We start from the raw sequence: 22,293 nt of genomic DNA, 5'->3' as shown, positions 1-22,293 counted from the left end.
AAAGGAAGGTACGAAAGAAATTGACTTTGGTTACAATTTCCAGAATGTAAGGCTTCTATCTAGTGTATTTATTAAAACAGCAGCACTGTTGTTGTTCAATAGACTTTCGACCTGCCTGTCTGGTCTTGCTTGTAAATGTGTGGGTCTTATCTCTCTAGTGCAACATTTGTGGACCATGATTCGATATGTATCTATATAAAAATGTAGTGCACCTTTCCAACGAAAGTCTTGACTAACTAAAGATGAGAATGGCAGGAGTGCACTTATTAGTTTTATTTTTTTCGGGATTTTCTATTCGAGGCATTCGAACAGATGATGTCAAAGATCGACTCTCGATGCTCGAGTCCGAGTTGATAAGGTATGCTAAAATTGTTGAAAGCCAAAGCGTCGAAATTGGGGGCATCAAGCAGACGTTGGTATCTCAACAAAACGAAATTGAGGAACTGAAATCTACAAACGCTGAATTGCTAAGGGATCACGCTAGTCAAAAGTCGCTTCTCAAACGATTGTTAAAAAACACAAAATCGAACTTCGAAAATTCAAAGTACAGATTCATACCAGCAGGGGAAACGGATATTGCAGTTCCCGTTGAAAGAGGTACACTTCTATATACTTGTCATATTGGATTTAAAGGAATCAAAAAGTATGATGTAGAATACATTTTTATATCAGTTTTTGTTTATATTTTGTAGTTAATTATCAATTGTATGTAGTCTACGTTTTGCGTCAGCATTTATAATGATGCAATGATTTAACTATATATTTCCATACAAAGAGCTTTCTATACACCTGGTGAGCCCGTGGAAGTAGTACAAAGCAAAATCTGATCGTTTGACAAAACGTACTTATTATGAAATCATAAAATATTCGGTAAAATATCTTTAAACTAAAATCAATACTTCACTATCTATAATTTTTTTTTATTTTGTGGGATTTTCAATTTGTTATCGACACGATGGACGATTTATTGACAATAATTCAATAGTACATCGATATAAGTGACCTATATACAAATAAAGATAAAGGAAAACGTATGAAAACACGAAGCATATTGATATTTCTTTTAAACAACCTACATTACGATTAACAGTAGGAAAAAATGATGTAGAAAATAAGAAAAGACGAAATCATACCCCGAACACCAAGTAAATATTTTCATATGAATTATATGTTAATCACTTTAGAACGGAATTCATGTCAAATAATTGACAGGAGTATTATAGCAGTTTCCAATTAAACCATTTAAACAGAAAATATATGAAAATGTAAAATATGTTTACTTTAATTTTCATATCAGCTTCAGTTCAAGACTATTAAATCATGTTTCCACACCTAGTCCTTCTGTACAGACACCAGCCGTTGGTTTCTACGCTTATTTGAGTCACCATGAACTCAGTTCTGGACCTCATCATATAAAAAACGTTTGATGTAGTTAAAACCAATGTTTTGAACACGTACAATAACATTGCCGGTATATTTATATGCCCAATAGACGACTTGTATGGATTTATGTACACACTTCGAATGGAAGGTAAAACATACGGAAAAGTAATCAAGGTTATAGCGGTAATCAAAAGACCAGACATGGAAAACAGACATACACAACAAAGAACATAAAGTAACTAAAAGCATACATGCAAAGTAACAAAAGCAAATGAGCAACTCGAACTCCACTAAAAACTGGGAGCATGGACCAGGTGCACCGGTAGGGTAAGCGTCCTTTGCTTTTCTAGAAACACCCGCCGAATTGCTCATAAAAAGCCAAGTCCGGGGTAGACAAACGAGAAAAGGAAAACTATGCCCCGTTGAATAAATCAGTTCTCATGGTGAAGATGGATACACCATAATGATCCACGAGTTCATGATGACGACCACAACACTTTTGTAGTGATGGCTTCAATTTTGTAGCAACATAACCCTATCCCAGAAGCCTATTTGGTAGAGTTCTAGAACATATGAATTATTGAAAAATACTGAGGTGTTGGGAACTATTTATGTTAGTTCCGTAATCATCGATTACAACGGTTGGCCTCATTTCAGTGGATGGCTTATTTCAGCTTTGTAATTAAATGAGAGACTGTTTGCTTCAATTAATTTTATGATAATCCTCTTCTTAGTCGATAACTTAATTAACTCTGGTCTTATCGTAAAAAGAGCGATAACATATGTCAAGTACTCCAGTTTGAAGCTTTAATAGTTATAATTTATTTTTGACATAACATGCAGAGTAAAATGTCGGAGTGCAATATCCAACATCAAAGCAGCACATTTTCTTCTGGAAAGTTCGAAAAGTTTTCCTCAACTCGAAACGGGAAGTTTTATGACAACTTCGGCCAAAGTCATACCTAAGACAGGTAGGGGCTTGACTCCATCTAACCTCTTACATATTATTTGTTTACAAGAGACCATATCAGCACGTTGCGGAAGGTAATACTTCCATCAGGCGAGACTACTGTGTATAATTACTATCACAGCACTAGTACTGAACATTTGCTCTTTGGAGGACATATTTATGTCTTATCTCTCTAATCCAAGTTCAATATTTGTGTACAAAGATATGTATCTATAAAATGATTTATTTGTACATTCCCAATTAAGGTATAGTGTAGGAAATGACAGGAGTGTCTTTATTAGCGTTTTTTATAATTGTCGGATTTTATATTTTGGAAATTCGAACCGACACTGTCGATCATCGACTCTCGGTGCTCGAGTCTGAGTTGATAAAGTATGCAAAAATCGTTGAAAGCCAAAGTGTCGAAATTCGGGACATGAAGCAGATACAGCTATCTCAACAAAACGCAAGTGAAAAACTTAAGTCTACAAACGCGGAGTTGCTAAGGGGGCAGGCTAATCAAAAGTCTCTTTTGAGAAGATTGTTAAAAAATACAAAATCAAACTACGAGACTTCAAAGTACAAATCCATACCAGAAGGGGAAATGGTACTGACTGATGAGGTTACAGTTCCCATTGAAAGAGGTAAATATAAATTCCATATGTTATCATATAGGTACCATTCTGCGTAAGAGTCAGGCATTGAGTGACACATCATTTTTCTCAATTTAGTCCTTTTTGCTTTAAACATATTTATTTATCCTGAAGAATCTGTGAATTAGAAAAATTTTTGACTGCTTATATAAAGAAAATGTGCAGGAAAATTTTTCCGCCATTTTTCCATGGTACTTTTCAAATAACTATGATACTTTATTTGGGGGGTTATTCAAATTTATTCTGAAGCATCTGTGACTTAGATATTTTTTGACTGCTTGTATACGGAAATGTGCGGGAAAATATTCCCGTCATTACTCCATACAACATTTCTATTAACTGTGATATTTTTTTTCTAAAGGTTATGAGGTAGAAATACTTAGATAATGCAATACAATATTTGCGTTTTTTCCTCATGTGCCACATCTTAGACATCTTGATTTACCTGATTCGTAGACAGGGTAGTATTGAAATGTTCGTGTTTGAATTATCACAATTAAATTCAGAGCTCTATCAAGCTTTAATGTTATGTCCTTATTTGCCCCATCTGTTCAGATTTCAACCTCTGCCAGCTTATCAAGTTACTTGCTTACCATGAGAAGCATTTTATTAAGTTCAGTTTTGTTGTTTTCTGAAACATAAGGTCATATTGATTTCATTAATTTTGGCTGTTATGTTTTGACTACTGGACCTTTTTATAGCAAAGATGAGACTTTGAAGAAAAACCTACTTCGCTGTCAATTTGACAGCCTCTTTTTATACAGTACTGATTACACATTAGACCTACAGATGTAGGTTAAGGGGCATAACTATTAAAAACTTTGGTATGTTTATGTAAACTATTTTACATATATCTCATGTAAGCATCTATGCAGCCTAGATTCTGTTTCATATTAAGGCTTGATAGGCTTTGATGAAATTAATTAGATACAAACATATCACTGATTTCAAGAGTTATGTCCCTTACTCTAGGTCTACCTCCTTAACAGTGCTTCAATGTGAATTTTCTTTTAATCACAAATAAATTAAAAATTTCTTCTTTCTGCATCAGAGTTCATTTCAAATTTGGCAGAAGTTTTGATTGATGTAAATTATTAGGCACAACCATGTTTACCCTGAGGAAGGGGAGGGGGCTGGAATTTGATGTTGGATAAGAATTTTTTTTTATTATTTTGCCCAAGTGCAAACTTTATGGTTCAGCAGCAACCAAAATTAATGTTTTTATTTGAAAATCTGCCTTGTGAAGTAATGGGGAAAATATGGAATCTTTATTTTCATTTTTGTTTAATGGCAAAGTAAAAAATTTTTTTACAAGAGATCTATCAGTAAGCACACCCCTACCACCACTCTTATAAAATGGTGGGTACCTTTCTATTTTGGCTTGTTAAGATCTAATTTCTCCTGGTATTTTTAACTTAACTACATATTCAACTCAAACTGAACATCTATATAGATGATATAGAAATTAAGATCTATATTGATATGCAGTCTTCTGAGAATGTGCCACACTGAAGATATTGATTGGTAACTTATCTTATGTAGTGTTCACAATAAAAGATATTAATATGTTTATACATTTGTTCTATATTTCTTCAGAACAGAAGCTTTATCTTTCCTCCTTCAAAGCATGGAATATGACATAAAAAATGGTCAAGCTAAAATGTGGATGGAAGAACTTGTCTAGACCCTTTGGGAAAGTGTCAAAAAGAGTGAGCTGCTAGATCGAGGCATTATTGCAACACAAATACCATCCTAGAATCAATGACAGGTGATTTGAGAAATCCAATATCACATATTCTGTATAATGCTCCTTTTAATCCAGATTGTGTTGCAGACATGAACCTAAATTTGTCCTCTTCTGGAAACTCATCAGTGTCATCCACTAGTACATGTAGTAGGACTGGTAGAGGTGATTCAAAAGTAAAAAGACGAATCATTGTTCCAGATGTGTGTACCGCATTAAATTGTTCTCCTGGTATTTTTCCATTAGTTTTTGATCTAAAACTAGCATGGAAAGAGTCTGATGGATATGACCGAAACATTCAACAGATGATTTCTAAACTATTCTTCCAAGATGTGATTTTCGGTGTAGTTGTTTCACCGAGACAATACCAGCTTTCAGTTATAACTAAGAGGGAAGGGAAAATACACATTTTTAGCACAGCAACAATTTCTCTGTATACATGGAAAGATGGAGGTCATTGGGGTTTTAATATCTCAGCTTTGAACAAAATGTGCAGTTTCATCTACCTGGCATTGAAATGGTCTTGTAATTCAAAATTTAATTCAGTGTGTGTTTGAAAGTTAATGTAACTTTGTTTACTATAGGAGCATCCATTTTATTGGAGGGGATGCAGGATGAGACAAATTACAGTGCATACAATGATGATATTCAGAGATAGAATTGGCCGGATAACAGCCGTCTGATGAACTTCATTAGGTAGTTAACTGGACAACTGACAAAGATAGTTAAACTTTCTAGTATTAAATTTAGATTAAAATACCTATCTCCTAATTGATTGTCCACATTTCATCAGGTAATAGTCATTCTGTCAAGGTAAGAAAACTCTATTCCCTGAAGTTAACTATATCATTCTCTGTAATAGAAAGTTTAAAATCTCTCTTTATTGTTCACTTAACTACTTAGGGCAATCCTTCAAGTAATTGTTATTCAATCAAGGGAAAATCATTGAAAGTATTTTAAAAAGGGAGGACCAAAATTTCTGAAAAAAATCCTGGGTGAGCTTTTAAATTCTATTAAAAAAAAAAGCTTAAGTTGCATCAGTTTTGCACAAACAATTTGCAGAATAAAAGAATTAATCTTGTGCCACTAAAAATCAAATAGTTGTTTCTTAAAGAGTATTTATAAGCATTTCTATGTTGCACTTTGACCTTTGGGAACAAGCTATAGTTTGATAGGAGATCCAGATAATGTTTTTATATGCAGGTTACATCCATTTTAAAGTAAAACCTGTCTAAACCAAACCTCTTTAAAATTTGTTAAAACAGATGTTTGGTTTAGACCGATGATAGTTTAGACCAGTGATTGTTTATACAGGTGTTTGATTAAAACTGGTGTTTGGTTTAGACAGGTGTTTAGTTCAAACAGATGCTTGATTTAGACAGGTGTTTGGTTTAGCAAGGTTCAAAATACATTCTAATTGATGTTAACTTTAATAAGTGTCTGGTCCAGACAGGTTTCCTTATTATTTATGGTTCTGTTTGAACAGGTTTCACTGTATAAATTAAGATTCATTTCTGTTTTTGAAACTTACATTAATACATGTAATAATAAAAAGACCAGTAATATACCCGTATTTGTCTATCAGTGTTATAGAGTAATCACCAACTGCATAGGGCATGTATTGAGATAATAGTTGCAGATCCGGGGGAAGGTTCTAAGTCCCACATTTTCTTTGAAAATTTGTGTAATTTTACATAAAGTTTGGGCGAAAATGAGCAAATTATATCCTGGAACCCTTTTTTAATTTTCTTGATTGGAACCCCTCCCTTTTATTAATATCTGGATTCACCCCTGGAAAAAAAGTATTTATTTGACTGATGTTTGATACATTAAATTACAGCTCTACATGTCCTTTCATCTTAAGGTTTGCCATAGGTGTTTACTGAGTGGGGGTGCACGGAGGGGAAGGTATCTCGGCCCACGTACTAGGTTTGCCATAGGTATTGATTGAGTGGGGGTGCACGGAGGGGGGAGGTATCTCGGCCCACATACTAGGTTTGCCATAGGTGTTGATTGAGTGGGGGTGCACGGGGAGTTATCTCAGCGTACGTACTAAGTCTGCCGTAAGTGTTGACTACCATTTCTGACGCGAGCCTCCCGATACTTTGCCATAAATTCTGAAATCTGCTGCTTCGACTTTCTCTTGACGGAAGCTTAGAGCCTCCTGCTTTGGGAATTTTCAATATTTCGGTATTTCATCAGTCACAATGATGAGGAGTCGTGAAGCTCAGAAGTAATTTACCATGTATTTTAATATGAACCAAAATAATATTTGTCCAATGAAATTCCTGACACATTTTATCAGGTGATGGTAATTCAATCACGGGTATACCAACTCTGAAGTTAACTATATTACTTGCTCTAAGGAAGTAGACCTAGGGTAAGGGACACAACTCATACAAATTATTGGAACGTTTGTATTCAACATTTTACATCTATCTCATGTAAGCATCAAAGTTAAACTTGGATTTATTTCATTCTTTTTCAAATGAAAGCTTGATAGGCTTTGGTGAAATTGAATATGATACAAACATATCGCTGATTTCAAGAGTTATGTCTCTTACCTTAGGGTCTACCTCCTTATTAGAAAGTTTAAAATCTATTCCTTAATTGTTCACTTAACAAACCTGTGGGATACCTTCAGGCAATTGTTATTCAACCGAGTACTATTCAATTGTCACCTGGTGAAGATGATAATATTTTTAATCCCTTATTTTATAAAAGATATTTCTATTCAGGCCTTCAAAGTGATAAAAAAAAACTCTATGCAATTAAGTCAAGGTATTTTTTAGCATTTCGTTTTTCAGTAATTATGATGGGGAAAAGGAATGTATTTAATAAACACATCATGAAAATAGTTAGAAATGCCGCATGACCATGGTTTTGAAAATTGGAAAGGATTGCGTAATTCACTTCTTATTCAGCCATGCGTAAATTACTAATTTCTTAAGATTTATTGGCTTTATTGGCGAGGTGAGATAAGTAAGAAAATGGGTTTTTATTGAAAGAAACAGTAGTTAACTATACCGTATTTATTCATATAGACATCATTATAACAAATAAGATTTATGAGTTACATTTCAATCATAATTTGCATGCTGAACACATTTGTTTTCTATTCAGACATTTCGTATACAATTTCCATCCTGTCGCTGGATTGCCACTAATAACTTGTCCCGATCTGAGCAGCTCACAATTTTTGGAATCAGAGTGATGGTTAAACCCAAGACATTCGGTTGTTCCGCTGCATTGAGCAACACAGCCAAGTCTTTGAAGCCTGACTGCTTCACCAAGGATGTTCAACCTTTGGAGTCATTTATACCGCAATAATGCCCTTTGAATATTCCTGAAATGAGAAAAAGACTCTTAAAACAATAATTAAAGCAAATGTAATGTTTGAGAGAGTAATCAAGGGAACCAAGGTTCAAGCGGAAATCAAAAGAAAGTAACCCAGGGACAAAGACCAAACATGGAAAACTGACATACACACACAAAGAACATTAAGTAACTAAAATAAGACATACAAAGTAACAAAAGCAAATGAGCTACTCGGACTCCACTAAAAACTGGGAGCATTGACCATGTGCACCAGTAGGGTAAGAGTCCTCTGCTTTTCTAGAAACACCCGCCGAGTTGCTTATAAAAGTCAAGTCCGGGGTAGACGAAAGAGAAGAGGAAAACTATGACACGATGAAATATATGTCACTGTCATAGATGCTTTTGTGAGCTCATACAGATCACGTTTCCCTTTTTAATAGCTACGAAGACAGCTTTTTTTTCAAGTACTAGACATAAGTTTTTTTTTGCTTTGTTACTTATTTCATGGTAGGGGTGCCAATCGGAGTTCTCAGAAAAAGGGGGTGCTAGGACATTATTTACCATTTTTTGTCAATTTTACACATAAAAATGACAAATTTTCCAATAAAAATGCCAACCCCCGACAATGAAAGTAATGAAAGCAACAGTAATAGAACGATGACACTTCTTCAAAATAAACTAATTGAAGTACTCATATACTGAATCAATTTATATCGAACGTTTAAATTCTTAGGCCTTATATAATCATCAAATTGCAAAGTAGGGTACAAAAGGGTCTAAATTGATAAAAAATCAAATTAAGACACAAACACACATTAATAACCAAGATTGTCAAACACTATATTGACATTAGGGAGAAGTCATTCATTTCTAACCAAGTTTCATGCTGCAAGCACATAAGACAACTTGGAAATATTGGACAAACATCCAAAATCGACAAAATTAGATTACGGCAATGAAAAAATCACCGTTAAACATGCGGCGTCATTTATCAATTATCTGTTGAAAATTTTGAATTTAATCTTGAACTTAATATCACAAAGCAATAAACCGTGCGATAAACACCAACGCAGGGCCAAAAATTTACTTGAAGATTTCTGAAGAAATAAAATGAATTTAAACGCTTGTATTTTTGTTGTTGGACAAAATGTAGGAATATTTATAACGAGATTTTTCTATAGCTTCGGAAGTTAAAATTTAAACCTTCCCGATGCTGGAAATTTAAAAAAAATTAAATGCAGTAAAACCTCTTCAACTGAACCCTTGATAAACCGTAAACTCTTTTTATCAGTTTTAGAGTGCACTATACAGTTACATTAAGGTGCACTGTTTCCCACACCAAGATACCCTGGTCAAATTTTGTAAAACTTTAAATTAAAAGTTGAAATTTGGTGGATATATTGATTAAATGTAGATAAACATTTATACATAGACAGATGTAATATATGTTATGGTAAACAGGTGTAATTTAAATGAAAAATGGTATCCGGAATGTTTCAGTCCCCTGCCGTATCAGGTTCTCTCCTCAGCATCAGATGGCTGATTTTCAAAAATACTTTATTTCGCTCGAACTTGTGGGACTAAAATTGTGAGAGAATGAATCGAAAAGGGTCTTATTATTTTTACCTTTTTGCCACCTACTCCATGCATGCTTTCATCCTGTGGTAGTGTCTAAATGCCTGATATAAAACATAGTATTTGGCTGTTAGTTTTGGAAAGGCATCCCTGATTTGTACTAAAACTCAGTAATATTTTTTCAGGTATGTTACCATGGCTAAAGGATTTTATAAAAATAATCACTAAATTACTTATAAATGACTTGAACCTTCACACACCAAGGATTTAGAAAATATGCACTTTATGATGACAAAACACTAGAAATTTCTGTGTGGACTGCCTCAAAACAGCTTTATTTCAACAAAATGAGACAAAATTTTCAGAAATGACATAACTGTATTGTACTACCTTAGTACTTTAAACCGAAAACTTGTCTTAACCGACAAATCTCTCCGTCCTATAGGGGTTCGGTTTAGATACTAGGTTTCGCTGTATGCATCACGTGACCTAAAGACTTACGACTAAGTCTTGTGAGTACAGTTTCACGTTTTTAACGAATTTTAAAATGCCCCTTATGATGATATATGAGAGAAATAATAGGGCCATCCAATTATTTATCCTAGCATTTGCAGAAAATCGTGTCAGTTTGGGGTTGAGGGACAGAACATAAAACACATCTGATACTGAATTCACACATGTATTTGATACAGATTTGATTTGCAAAAAATACCGAACCTTCAGCAGTGGGATACTTCATAGACTAGACTTCTTACAATTAGGCTTCTGGAACAAGGTTATGTTGCTACAAGATTGAAGTCATCACTACAGAAGTTTTATGGTCGTCATCATAAACTCGTGGATCGTTACGGTGTATCCATCTGCGCCATGAAAATTGATTTGTTCAACGTGTCTTAGTTTTCCTTTCCTCTTTCGTCTAACCCAGACTTGACTTTTTATGAACAACTCCGTGATTGTTCCTAAAAAAGCAGAGGACGCTTACCCTACCGGTGCACCTGGTCCATGCTCCTAGTTTTTAGTGGAGTCTAAGTAGCTCATTTACTTTTGTTACTTTGTATGTGTTGTTTTTGTTACTTTATGTTCATTGTTGTGATTGTCTGTTTTCTTTGTCTGGTCTTTGTCCCTGGATTACATTCTTTTGGTTTACGCTAGAACCTTGGATCCATTGATAACTCTTTCAAAAACATCCGGTAAAATAACTAAATAGCGTAACCTGGACGTGAAAACAGGAAACAACGACGATCTACATACACAATGTAGCGAATCAAATAGAATAGTAATACATATAAAAACTGAAGATAAGGAAAACAGGACATCTTACAAAAACTAAACCACTAGCAATGTGAACGCCTACAAAATACCGGAAGTGAGATCAAGTGCTCCAGAAGGGTAAGCATGCCCTACTCCGCAAGCGGCATCCGTCATATATTGCAAGTGAGTACAATCCGGTAATAATGTAGCAACAACAATACAACTCCCCGACAGGAGCACCATAAAAAATAATTCACACTTGGGTGACATCTTTCAATTCAGCAACGTGTCATAATGTAAATAATGTAGAAGTTGTAGAATATATCCCAAATAGACAAATTAAGTTAAGACAATAAATAATCACCATAAAATATCATCTATTATGGGTGAAGATGCCGGGATTTGATCTTGAACCTGATATAAAAGAGCAACATGAGAAAAAAAAAATTGAAAATTTCAAAGGAGATGAAATTTGTCTTTGCGTAATATCAACGCATTCACACAGTGGTTTTTGTGATTTGTAAGTATAAATGAAAAAAATATCGTAGTGAAAAATGTGATCTAGCCCCTGTGACATGCTTAGATACAGTTATGTCAAAGGAGCTACATCACTGTATCTAGTAATTGTCAAGTTCGGGAAGTAAACAATCCGTCCGCGGCATTGGATGAAATTAAATCCTACAACACTTTCTAAAACTACGTCTCGGATTATCATTATAGTGTATCTCCGGTGATGACTTGTGTATCGTGTTATATAGGTATTTAGTCTCCCGTGTTCGGTCATGAAAAGAAAATAATAATCTCCCGTTTACTTGTCAAAGCGGCAGATTAGCCACGTTCGCGGAAATTTATACTGTCTTGTTTAAATTTTCAAATTTTCAACTTGAAATTGTCAGCTGGTCTGGTCAAAAGAAAAACTCGTCAAATCTTCCGCTTTGAGATATTTTAAATTTTTGAGAGAGATATCTCCCGCTTTATAGAATTTCAAAGGCTAATACCTACGTATACCAGAACATACCGTCGTGTTTAACTGCCCATATTCCCTGACTTCCAAATCCGGTTTTGAATCCGACTCCATTTATAGGCAGAGGTGAGGGGTCAATCTAATCCACTATTGTAACACCACTTGTTGTGACAATTGTAATGTTTCCGTTACCATTTCAACTTAACTTGAATACTCGGAAATGAGAACATGGAGTTAAACCAATGTTTAACCTATGATTTGCCGCGTCGCCTGTTAAATGTTTTCACCTAACTGAACAACTATCCAGTCGTATGAAAATTACGTAGTAATTCGCCGATTGCAAAGTCTGTGCTGCTGACAAGATGATGAACATGTGATCGCAATTATCACTAAAGAGTTTTACTTTAAAGTTCAATTTTCGTTTAACGGAAGGATAAATATTAAAGTTGGATAAACTATTATAGTATAGATAATTATTCCAAGCATCTGCGACATTATCATCTTTTGTGTGTATCCAAACTGCGTTTAGACCTTGCCCTGTTTTAAAGCTACTTTCACTTTGAATATTCACTCCTCTGATTCTTCTGATACGATATTCCGGTTAATAGTGGGACGATTAACGCGATGCTGAGTATAAATTAAAGACACGGCTGCAGGGAGTCATGGAGTTGAATAATAAAAGGTAAAAAAAGTTTGTAGAAACAAATGTCCTCGAATTTGAAAATTTACTATGCATTGGTTTCGTAAATTTTCCTTTAAATTTACTTTACAGTTTTCTTGTAATGATGAAAATTCCAAAAGTAGGTATAACACTGATACATGAATAAAACAATAATAATACAGAGTGACACGGATATTTAAAGATATGTCTTATGTCTTAAATATGTTTGGAGTGATTCTTGATATAAAAAAGGATACGAACCTTTTGATAAAAAAATCTGCCAAAATATGGATTTAAATCGTCAACATAAATTACCATTAATTACTTTTTCATTCATGCGTGTATGTAAACGTATTATTCCCGGATAATCCTTTTTCATATTCCCGATTTTGACTTCGTTCTTTTTTTTTTCTTTTTTTTTTTTTTTTTCTTTTTTTTAGCAAAGGCAAGTAACTCTCCAACCCGAAAAACTGGTTTACTGTCTGATCTGAGCAATAGACAGATGTTTAAAAATTATTTCAAATTCAAACATTCGACTTGTTGATGCTGTGGTAATTACATAGATTCTTTTAGATAATTCATTTCAAAACATTTATGTCTACTTATTGAAGTGAAAACAGTTTATTAAGGTTAACTTGCTGAAATTGCTTGCATTCCGTAAATATAAAAAAAGGATTATTAGAAAATGTCAATTTCATGCTTGTAAATGTAATCATGGTAACTTACCAGTTACATTTATTATTCCAAGTAGGAACACCATTAATGTAAACTCCATCTGATGGTATACTTTGCTGCGACAAGGACTATATAATGCTAAAGTAATAGTATAATAATATTAAATACCTGGCTTAGATGAAAGGTTTGATTTGACAATTTCAAGAAAACAGGTTACCTATATACCCAAGTTTCTCTCATATTCCTGTTTTAATTTGAATTTTAATTAATACCGTGAAATCTGTCTTTACCGAAACCCCTTTAGATTTCGAAGTTGTTTCGGTTTATACAGGTGTTAGGTTTACTAGGGTTCAAAATACGCTGAAATTGATATGAAATGTTCTTAAAATATGTTCGGATTATTCAAGGTTCGATTTAGAAAGGTTTAGCTGCATTTTAAAGATTGAAAAAAAAGTTTGTTTGTTTGTTTGTTGGGGTTTAACGTCCGAGCAGCAATATTTCAACTATATTCAGACGATGAACATGAAATTGATGATAAAATGAACATGAAATGATGATGAAATGAAAAAGGGATGGGACACAAGGACAATGGGGTCGACAAATTTAGATTGCCACTGAAAATAGGAAGAGGTGGGTAGGGTCGGGCAATTTAGCCTTCTACACAGTAGGGTTCTTTAACGTGCGAGGAACGTGGCATCTTTCCCAACACGGTGCACCACTATGGTTTGCGATCAGGTTTTCCGTATTATAGCCTGACAACCCTAGCATGTAACATGCCAGGGGTACCCCATACCACCACCTGGGGCACACATCCCAGTTGCTCTGTGGGCAGAGCGCCCTAGCCCCCGGCTAGGGTTCTGAGCACTATTTAGTCGCCTTTTACGACAAGCTAAGCGCTGCTGTAGGCCTTTTCTTTTAACACCCGGACCTGCACGGGGCTTGAAAAGAGAAAACTGTTTTAAAATGTTTTGATATCAACATGAATAAAATAATGAAATGGCTGTAAATAATCGAAAATGTCGTAAGTGCAGCAGATAGTTCCCACCAGTTCGTATCTTTTGATTACACAGGATATATATTTGCATGTTTTCATGAGCAGTCAGTCATATTCAGCACTTACACATGAATTGTCACGAAACGAGGAAGTTTCAATTGTTTGTAGCATTCTTAACAGAGTACCAGTTGGTTTTATACAACTTCTGAGAACATTCAGTTCACTTCTTGGGAATTTACACCAGGAAAACTAATTGATCAATGATTAATGGCAATAGTATTATTACATAAATAGGACGAAACAAAGTCGGGAATATCAAGAAGAATAGGTCACGCAAAAGAACGGAATTTCCTAACTACAAACGTGCTGCAACAACCCCAATAATGTAGGCTTACTGCATTTGTATCGGTGAATATTGTCCCGAGCAGACGACATATTGCATGGGCTTGTGAGTGTCGTTACTGTACCATACTCCGCGAGGATTATTATAGGGGGAGTGGATGTAGTGAATGTGTCAAGAAGACAACAACCCCACTTGAATAAACAACCCATGGGTCTTGTTCACCAATTGCAATAACTCTTTTATGATATAGAAATGAATTCCTAGACAAGCAGAGGACGCTTACCCTACCGGTACACCTGCTCCATGCCCCCAGTTTTTAGTGGACTCCGAGTTGCTCATTTGCTTTTGTTACTTTGTATGTATTATTTTAGTTACTTTATGTTCTTTGTTGTGTATGTCTGATTACCGCTATAACCTTGGTTCCCTTGATTACTCTTTCTAAAGCACTTTAAAAAATGCTACCATGTTATGCTAGGCAAACTATATAATTAATATTGTAGATATTGTAATAATTCGTACTTTGTTCAAAGGCGTAAGTTGCAAATTCTTCATCATGTATACTTGTAAACCATATTTATCCAGCTAACACGATAATGTTTATTGAAAAAAAACATTACAGAATTTCATAACTAAACATAATCATAACTATCTGTAATTAAACCGATTGATTTCTATAAAATTTTAATGCAATCTGCTTTCAATTAATATTGCAGACATGTTTACCTTTTTCTAAAATATGATAAGCACTTACCTGTCTAAATTAGCATGTATGCATATTCTTATAGATGCCTAAAAAGTACCTTATTAATACAAAACATATTTTAATTATTAACTCAATTTTTAATTGCTTTTTATGGTGTCAGAGTTAAAAAAACAATTAAAAGGTGTTCGGGTTGCCACGAGCAACACTATAAATTAAACAAACATCGATATGCTCCTAGTCTAGTTTTTCTGCTGTTCATACTTTCATTATGACGAAGATAAGCTCAAGACTCTGTCTCTCTATCAGTTTTGTGATAAGTTTTGTTTCTGGTTGGACTTTTACACGTTATACTTACTATAGGACCCGGTATAGTCAACCATCCTCATATTATAATAACCGTGAATCGCAGAATATATTAAGAAAAGGAAAACTTGGCAGAGCGTTCGGGATCACGAATCCAAACTTAACCGATCGACGCTTTCAAGTACCTGAAAAGAGCACTTTTTTCGTTGAAAATAGTGTACAATGTCTGAGAAGGTGTAATATAGAACTTGGCTGCGCCTCGGTTGCCTACAACATTATTTCAAAGATGTGCGCTTTCTTCGAAAACTATCTGACTGATGCTGAGACAACCAGTGTTGGTGAGATTGGTTGGATGTATTTCTATGCAATTCAAGTTAAGTATTTTTATTTCAAAAACAGTTATATTTTTTCTATGAATTGGTATAGTATTTTAATCAAAGTAATCATATTCTGCGTCAATTAATATCGAATGAGAAACTTGTATTAACTGAATTTAGGACAACATTTGAATAATGAAAAGACATATGCAAAATGCCAGTAAGGTATCAATTAGAAACGGATCGCCCGGGTCGATTTGGCATATGGTTAGCAATTGCCCCAACCATTCATTCTTTCTATACGTGCTTCAATGTACTTTAAAATCAACCACTGCAATTTATTAATTTCTCAAAAAATAGGAAGTTCAGAAATTAAGCAAACAAATATACATATTCCTATAACAGAAAGTATGCTAAATTTCTCGTTTAGATAATTAGGGACTTATTTTCATCTCAAAATGAGCAATACCATTTCAATCATGTTTTCATTTACCGGTGTATATATGTTTAGATTGTAGAATAGATGACACCGGATGTGCTGATTACAGCAGGGCCTGGAAAACGATATGCAGTTGTTATTGTTTTCAATTAAACACGACAGCTATGACTTATATTGACGCTAGATGGAGCTGCGAGCAGCAAGGTGCGGAACTTGCGAGCATTGAAAATGAGTTGAAACAAGCATGTCTTCAGAATATGTTTACTGGTAATGAGTTTTATTTATCCCCTTTACTATTATCAAAGTATTATGTAAATATATATTTATTTTATTTGTGGCACAGATGCAAGGGAACCAGTGCCTGGTGTACACGTGTAAAATTGCAGACTCGGATCCAAGGACGGGAGTGCGTCCGGCCTAGAATTGAAAAAAAAACTTTTTTTGCATAAAATCTTTATTATTCACAAATTTTCCTACAAAATTTAATTTAATACTATTTACGCCCCGCTCCTTGCCCCCCCCCCCCAAACCTTAGATCCTGTATCCGACTCCTCATTGCGTAAAACATTTCTTTTTTTTATTGAATTTTCCGTAAATTGTATCCAATATTGTTTGTCTCGCTTCTCTCGGCTTTTAATGATATACCCGCCACCCTAACCTGAAATCCTTGATCCGCCTCTGATTTGGTCTGTGAACATATGGATTTAGGACATGGACCACTTCCCCTTTACTTACTATGATAGGTATATAATGTAATTCTTCCATAATATGTTAATTGACTAAATCTATAAAATGACATAAACTACGATTTTTAATAATCAAAAGAAACAATAGACACAGAGAGAAGGGGAGTGGTCTAAACAATCCATGCCTCAATTAAATGCCTTTGTCCTCTACAGCAGATAGGTCAATGCAATGTCATAAGTATCCATGTGTACTTAAAAATATCCAGACTGTTTCTGAAGAAAAATTAAACACCACGCGTGAACGCGCGCGCGTAGATGTGTACTGGTGGATCGGTAGATTTACAAGGCGGCAATTTGTTTTTCAGAAGAAAATGTATGAATTAAATTTACTTAATGTATACTACCATTTGCATCATCATTTATGCAGTCGCGGATCCAGGGAATGAAGCTAGTATCTTAACACTTATTACATGTATAAGGAGAATGGATATGGTGAATATTTCAAAGAGATAACAACCCTACCGGGATAAAAATAAATGTCAGCTCAATGTCACCCAAGGAAACCCTCACACCACTGGACAGGCCACGACTGGCCTCAAAACAACATTAAACACAGTTACATTCCATATATAGACATATAGTTACCTCTATAGACTCAAGTAACATAAAAATAAATTAAAGGTGAAGACATACAGAGGCCAGAAATTTCGGACTTGGGACAGGCTCAAAAAATGCGGCGGGGTTAAAGCAGTATGACCAGTCATTGTAAGATTTTGTGAATTTGTGGCATTTTAGTCATAGCAATGAAAAGCATGGCAGAACTGACAATTGTCTTCCACGTGACCAGCGACGAAACAATCGACTGCGCTGCTGCTAAGTTACGTCGCCCAGTGCAGCAGCGGCAGCTGACATGGGCGCAAGGTTGGCTAAAGTCAGCTGTTTTGCTTGTATAAAGAGAGAAAAGAGAAACTCAGATCACGCCGAAAATGGTAGACAAAATGGTAACGAGACACACACTGCAAATCGTACATCAGAAGAAATTATCGAAGAACTTAGAATTATAAAAGTAGAAAACACAACAGAAACCAAAGCCGGCGTTGCGTTTGACGTTGTCGAATCTAACAACGATGAAGTTCCGGCAAGACCCCGAAGACTACCGTCATTGAAAAGGAAAAATAAAGTCCATCCCACAGGTTGGTGTCTCAGAGGCTGGTTGATCCCACAATCGAAAGAATTTATTATAGCCAAAATTTTATTGTTCTCATATCGTGGTACAAGATATCGCTCATTTTTTTTTCATTTTTTGAAATTGTTTCTGACTGAAGACAGTAATCTGCTTCATCTGTTTCAATACTACTTAAGATTCTAAAACATTGTTCAAAACCGAAGAAAAGCAAAAGACTCGTATCTGTAATTTGTCGTAATTTCTCATTTCAGTCGCTACACTAACACTGAAAAAATGATGATGGCCGACATCAGACGGGATGAAACTTTGGCAGCACGAGGTATGTTTAAAATGAACCTCATAGGTTTTGTGCTTTTGTGTTCGCTTTTAAGGGGTTTCTGCTAATCTCTTTGTGCGCGTAAATGCGTGCATAAGATGTTAGTACTTAAAATGACAAGGCGTCTATGGTTGAGTGTCGCTAATGTATTCTTTTCTTTAATTTTCAGGTAAACTTGGGCGTGAATATAATGCAAATAGAAAGCAGTTCTACAACGGCGGGAGGAAAACCTAATTCTGAAAACTGAGACTGACAGCGCGTTAAACAACGAATCACCCGAGGTGTGAAGTGAATAAAACCTAACCTTTCGTGTCTTCTTAAAACTCGTTCATTCATTCAATAAAGGCAGCATAGTTAATTTGTTGTGATTATTTTTAGTTGAAACCCAAGACTGAGACTAAAGTATTTCTAGGTGATTTTGTGGAGAAAAATAACATAATTGAAGTTCGTACGTAACGAAATAATTAAGTGCAAGTCAATATAAAATTCCGACATTGCCAATGGTAGAGGTGATTCATGGTTTAGAAAGAAAACGACGAAACAGCGATGTTTTTCTCCGTCTACATATGTTATATTTTACAGAACGATAGTCTTTTCTGTATTCAGATCTGTACCTTTGTAAAAATCATATATTCGTCGCCCACTAAAATTACCATTTAGTAACTGAAACCAAGCCAAATCAAGAACGATAACTTTTGCAAATTGTCAATTACAGGAACAATCTATAAAACCGCAGCAATCAAACGAAAAATTAGACTTGTTATACAATCAGCTTGGCTTCCGAACAAAAATGGAAGTATATTCGGTGATTTCTTTTTAAATGAATGAATCATCTCCTGTCTTTTTTTTTAAATTTTTTTATAAAGACTTATACGTTTGTCTCATCCGATGGACCTGTAATTACAGGTCTATGGTCTCGCGCACGCAATTCAAGTGCATCTTTGGTCAGATCGTGTGATTAAATAACTCTTACATTCACCATATTTTAATTACTGATAAGACGTAATATCAGCCAAACTTACCGAAGCGTCAGCATTGGGACAATTAAAAATGTCAAAATCCAAAAACATGGCCTGAATTTGAAAACAGAAATCAAAGTCGATCCATGTAAACAACGTAGCGAACTGAATAAAACAGTCAAACTTAAGATAAGGAAAAGGAAAACAAGACATCACGCAAAAAAAACTAAAGTATTAGCAATATGAACTCTTACAAAAAACTGGTGAGGAATCAGGTACTCCCGAAGAAAACGCATGTCTGCTGTGCCAGCGGCACCGGTAATGCATATTATTGCAAGTGAGTATAATCCGGAAATATTGTATCACAATAATGCAGCTCTTCGGCACGAGTCACGTAACCGGCTTCAAACGGTACACAGCCAGGCGCGTAGCTGAGGCCAAATTGAAGTTTAGGCAAAATTACGGCAGGGAGTCCAGGGGGGAAGCCCCCCCCCCCCCCCCGAAGATCCACGGAGATAGTGTTCTAGAGCATCATTTATGCCTCTCCTGGATGTATTTTATCTAAAAAAAAAAAGAAGAAGAAAATTGGCAAAATTAAGTGCAGGCAAAAGCTTTCTTGCCTAACGGCAGCTACGCGCCTGACAGCCAATACAAAAATACAATTTTAACCATAATAAAACGAAATCGGACTTCTGACCACGTAAAAAATGGAGTTTTGGTGATTTTACGTTCACTTTCCTTTCCTATTTACATATCCTCTTATCTATATTAAGTGAAAGTTTTTGTAAGTTTGAGTAACACATACACTTCAACCGTAGACTTTGAAGTAAATTTAATGCAGCTCTTTGTAGGCAACATCAAACCCTTTATGGATTGCTTGGGCTAGAACCCCTTTTTTGTTGATTTGGAGCAGAATGTATGCAGAAATCAGCAAATATTTGCCTAGTATCTCCTTTCAAAAACTCTGATCCTCCCCTGATTTATGGAAAAATACTCTGAAAAATATATTGAATATTATGGACGTTTAAAATTATAACAATATTAAAATTCGGCCATTTAAAAAATAAAATTTCATCCGGGGTCCTCCTATAATTTGAATTGGAGCTTGGCATTGAATATTATCAGTGGAACTACATTGGTTACATCGACATTAGTGGATCTACATTAGTTACATCAACATTAAAATTCGGCCATTTAAAAAATAAAATTTCATCCGGGGTCCTCCTATAATTTGAATTGGAGCTTGGCATTGAATATTATCAGCGGAACTACATTGGTTACATCGACATTAGTGAAACTACATTTGTTACATTAAAGCCACGTCGATGACATCAGTGGAACTACATTAAAGACATTAGTAAAACTACATTGGTTACAATAAAACTGTATTGATGACATAGTGGAACTACAACCAGTAAGCCTTTTCCTTATTTTTCAGGTACTAATGCAGAGGTACGAAGTATTTATATTCAAGGAAGAAGTGTTAATACCACATGGTACTTCGAAAATGAGTCTGAGATGTCTTATTTTAACTGGAATTCAGAATTGAGCCAACCTGATGATGCAGAGGAACAGTATCTTGCTGTCAATCCATTACACAACTTTAAGTGGCATAGTGTAAATGGGTCGGTCTTAAGGCCCTCTATCTGTCAAATCAATTAGGTGTCAGTCTCTGTAAGAATCGAGCAGTGGGTGAAACATCGTATGAAAAAAAACTCACAATTTTGACAGGCTAAGTTGACTAGTTGCACCACCACTATCAAGGAAATTTAAAAGACAAGATTGGTAAACTGAGTTATAATTTCATTGAAATGCACTGAAAATAAACATATCGAAGGCAGATAACTTTGTCAAAAACCTAATTTTTCTAACATCCAGTGATACAGGTATTACGTAATGATCTTTCAAACATTAATTGAAATTATATTGTAATATCGGTGGGTGTTTACATACATATTTCTGATTTTTATTTTCAATTTTACCAGATTCTTACACTGAATTACTTGTGTTTTAGTAATGACTTATTTTGTTAGAATCGAGCTTAAGCACCGACCATTATTTGCAATGAAAGGGGGTGCTGATATTATTTTGAAAAAAATAAAACCATGTTTTTCAACTTTGAACATTTTTTTCTCAGCCATGGACAGACGCAAAATTTTACCCCTTTCTCCAGTTTTAAGGTGGGACGTCTTATAAGTTACAAAGTGCTCCAGACGTTATAGTCATTTTCCAGTTGAAATCATGGATGCCCGTCTTACCTTGTTCGATCCCGGATTCATTTCCTTCCATGCTGATACCATATTTATTGCTAAGTTTTTTTGTTTTTTTTTTTAAATTGTTTTGAACAAATATGGATGTAGTCCATTTGGTATCGTATCACTGGAAAGCTTTCGTATTTAGATGACGTTATGATATTTTACTTTTTCTAATTCGTTTAGTTTACACTGCATGGTATTTTTGTTTTGTCTCTCACCGAAACGCGGAAAGGGACATATAAATACCGGTGTCATCCGTCCGTCTATCACATTATCAGTCACCATATTGCTCTGCCATTTTAATTTTACAAACTTTAGAAAGTTTACAGGCATTATGGGACTTTTGCACCTTCATTTTTTTTTGTGGCGACGGGGGACATATGGCTACGAGTAGCAATCTTGGGGGTATCACCCCCTTCAAATCCAAAGTACACTCCATGTTTTGGGTGAAGTCCCAAGTACAATTTTACTTTTTGGTAAAGTCCAAATTCCATGAAATTTGAAGTACAAAGTACTGCTGTTTTTGAAATGTTAAGTCCATGGACTTTTGTGCCTATTAAAGTCTAAAGTACACTCTAAAATTGATCCAAAAATCCCAAGTCCAAAATGGGGGATGATA

The 22,293-nt window shown here is 35.0% G+C and overlaps 2 protein-coding genes and 1 pseudogene across 5 annotated transcripts; all 3 read left to right on the top strand.

Moving 5' to 3' along the window:
* Positions 1 to 149: 149 nt before the first annotated feature.
* LOC148602260 (C-type mannose receptor 2-like) lies at positions 150 to 22,209 on the top strand. Of its 2 annotated transcripts, none has more exons than XM_088553054.1 (2): positions 150 to 597; positions 20,858 to 22,208. In XM_088553054.1, the coding sequence occupies exons 1-2, from the start codon at positions 243 to 245 to the stop codon at positions 21,079 to 21,081; spliced, it is 579 nt and encodes a 192-aa protein (XP_088409180.1). In that variant the 5' UTR covers positions 150 to 242; the 3' UTR covers positions 21,082 to 22,208. The 2 variants fall into 2 exon arrangements, with proteins under 2 accessions (XP_088409180.1, XP_088409181.1); XM_088553055.1 differs by lacking the exon at positions 150 to 597 and adding an exon at positions 15,388 to 16,539 and having other exon boundaries at positions 20,858 to 22,209.
* LOC148602262 (uncharacterized) lies at positions 2,937 to 6,039 on the top strand (annotated as a pseudogene). Its single transcript, XR_015916414.1, has 3 exons — positions 2,937 to 2,976; positions 4,582 to 4,663; positions 4,699 to 6,039. The product of XR_015916414.1 is annotated as an uncharacterized LOC148602262 (transcript).
* Positions 16,559 to 18,806, top strand: LOC148602261 (uncharacterized). Of its 2 annotated transcripts, XM_088553057.1 has the most exons (3): positions 16,567 to 18,151; positions 18,396 to 18,463; positions 18,630 to 18,806. In XM_088553057.1, the coding sequence occupies exons 1-2, from the start codon at positions 17,869 to 17,871 to the stop codon at positions 18,419 to 18,421; spliced, it is 309 nt and encodes a 102-aa protein (XP_088409183.1). In that variant the 5' UTR covers positions 16,567 to 17,868; the 3' UTR covers positions 18,422 to 18,463; positions 18,630 to 18,806. The 2 variants fall into 2 exon arrangements, with proteins under 2 accessions (XP_088409182.1, XP_088409183.1); XM_088553056.1 differs by lacking the exon at positions 18,396 to 18,463 and having other exon boundaries at positions 16,559 to 18,151.
* Positions 22,210 to 22,293: the final 84 nt, after the last annotated feature.

Source organism: Perna viridis, chromosome 11 (assembly GCF_037379345.1).
Source record: "Perna viridis isolate PV_CMFRI_1.1 ecotype Kerala chromosome 11, ASM3737934v1, whole genome shotgun sequence".
In the NCBI taxonomy this organism is placed as follows: Eukaryota; Metazoa; Mollusca; class Bivalvia; order Mytilida; family Mytilidae; genus Perna; species Perna viridis.
The sequence above is the reverse complement of the archived record's forward strand: the minus strand, read 5'-3'. Positions and strand labels throughout refer to the sequence as shown.

Excerpts from the sequence above, each read along its gene's own strand:
- LOC148602260 (XM_088553054.1), top strand. The coding sequence starts at position 243 with ATGAGAATGGCAGGAGTGCACTTATTAGTTTTATTTTTTTCGGGATTT. Across the intron at positions 598-20,857 it reads TGCAGTTCCCGTTGAAAGAG|GTACTAATGCAGAGGTACGA; the intron begins GTACACTTCTAT and ends CTTATTTTTCAG.
- LOC148602261 (XM_088553056.1), top strand. The coding sequence starts at position 17,869 with ATGGGCGCAAGGTTGGCTAAAGTCAGCTGTTTTGCTTGTATAAAGAGA. Across the intron at positions 18,152-18,629 it reads AAATAAAGTCCATCCCACAG|GTAAACTTGGGCGTGAATAT; the intron begins GTTGGTGTCTCA and ends TTTAATTTTCAG.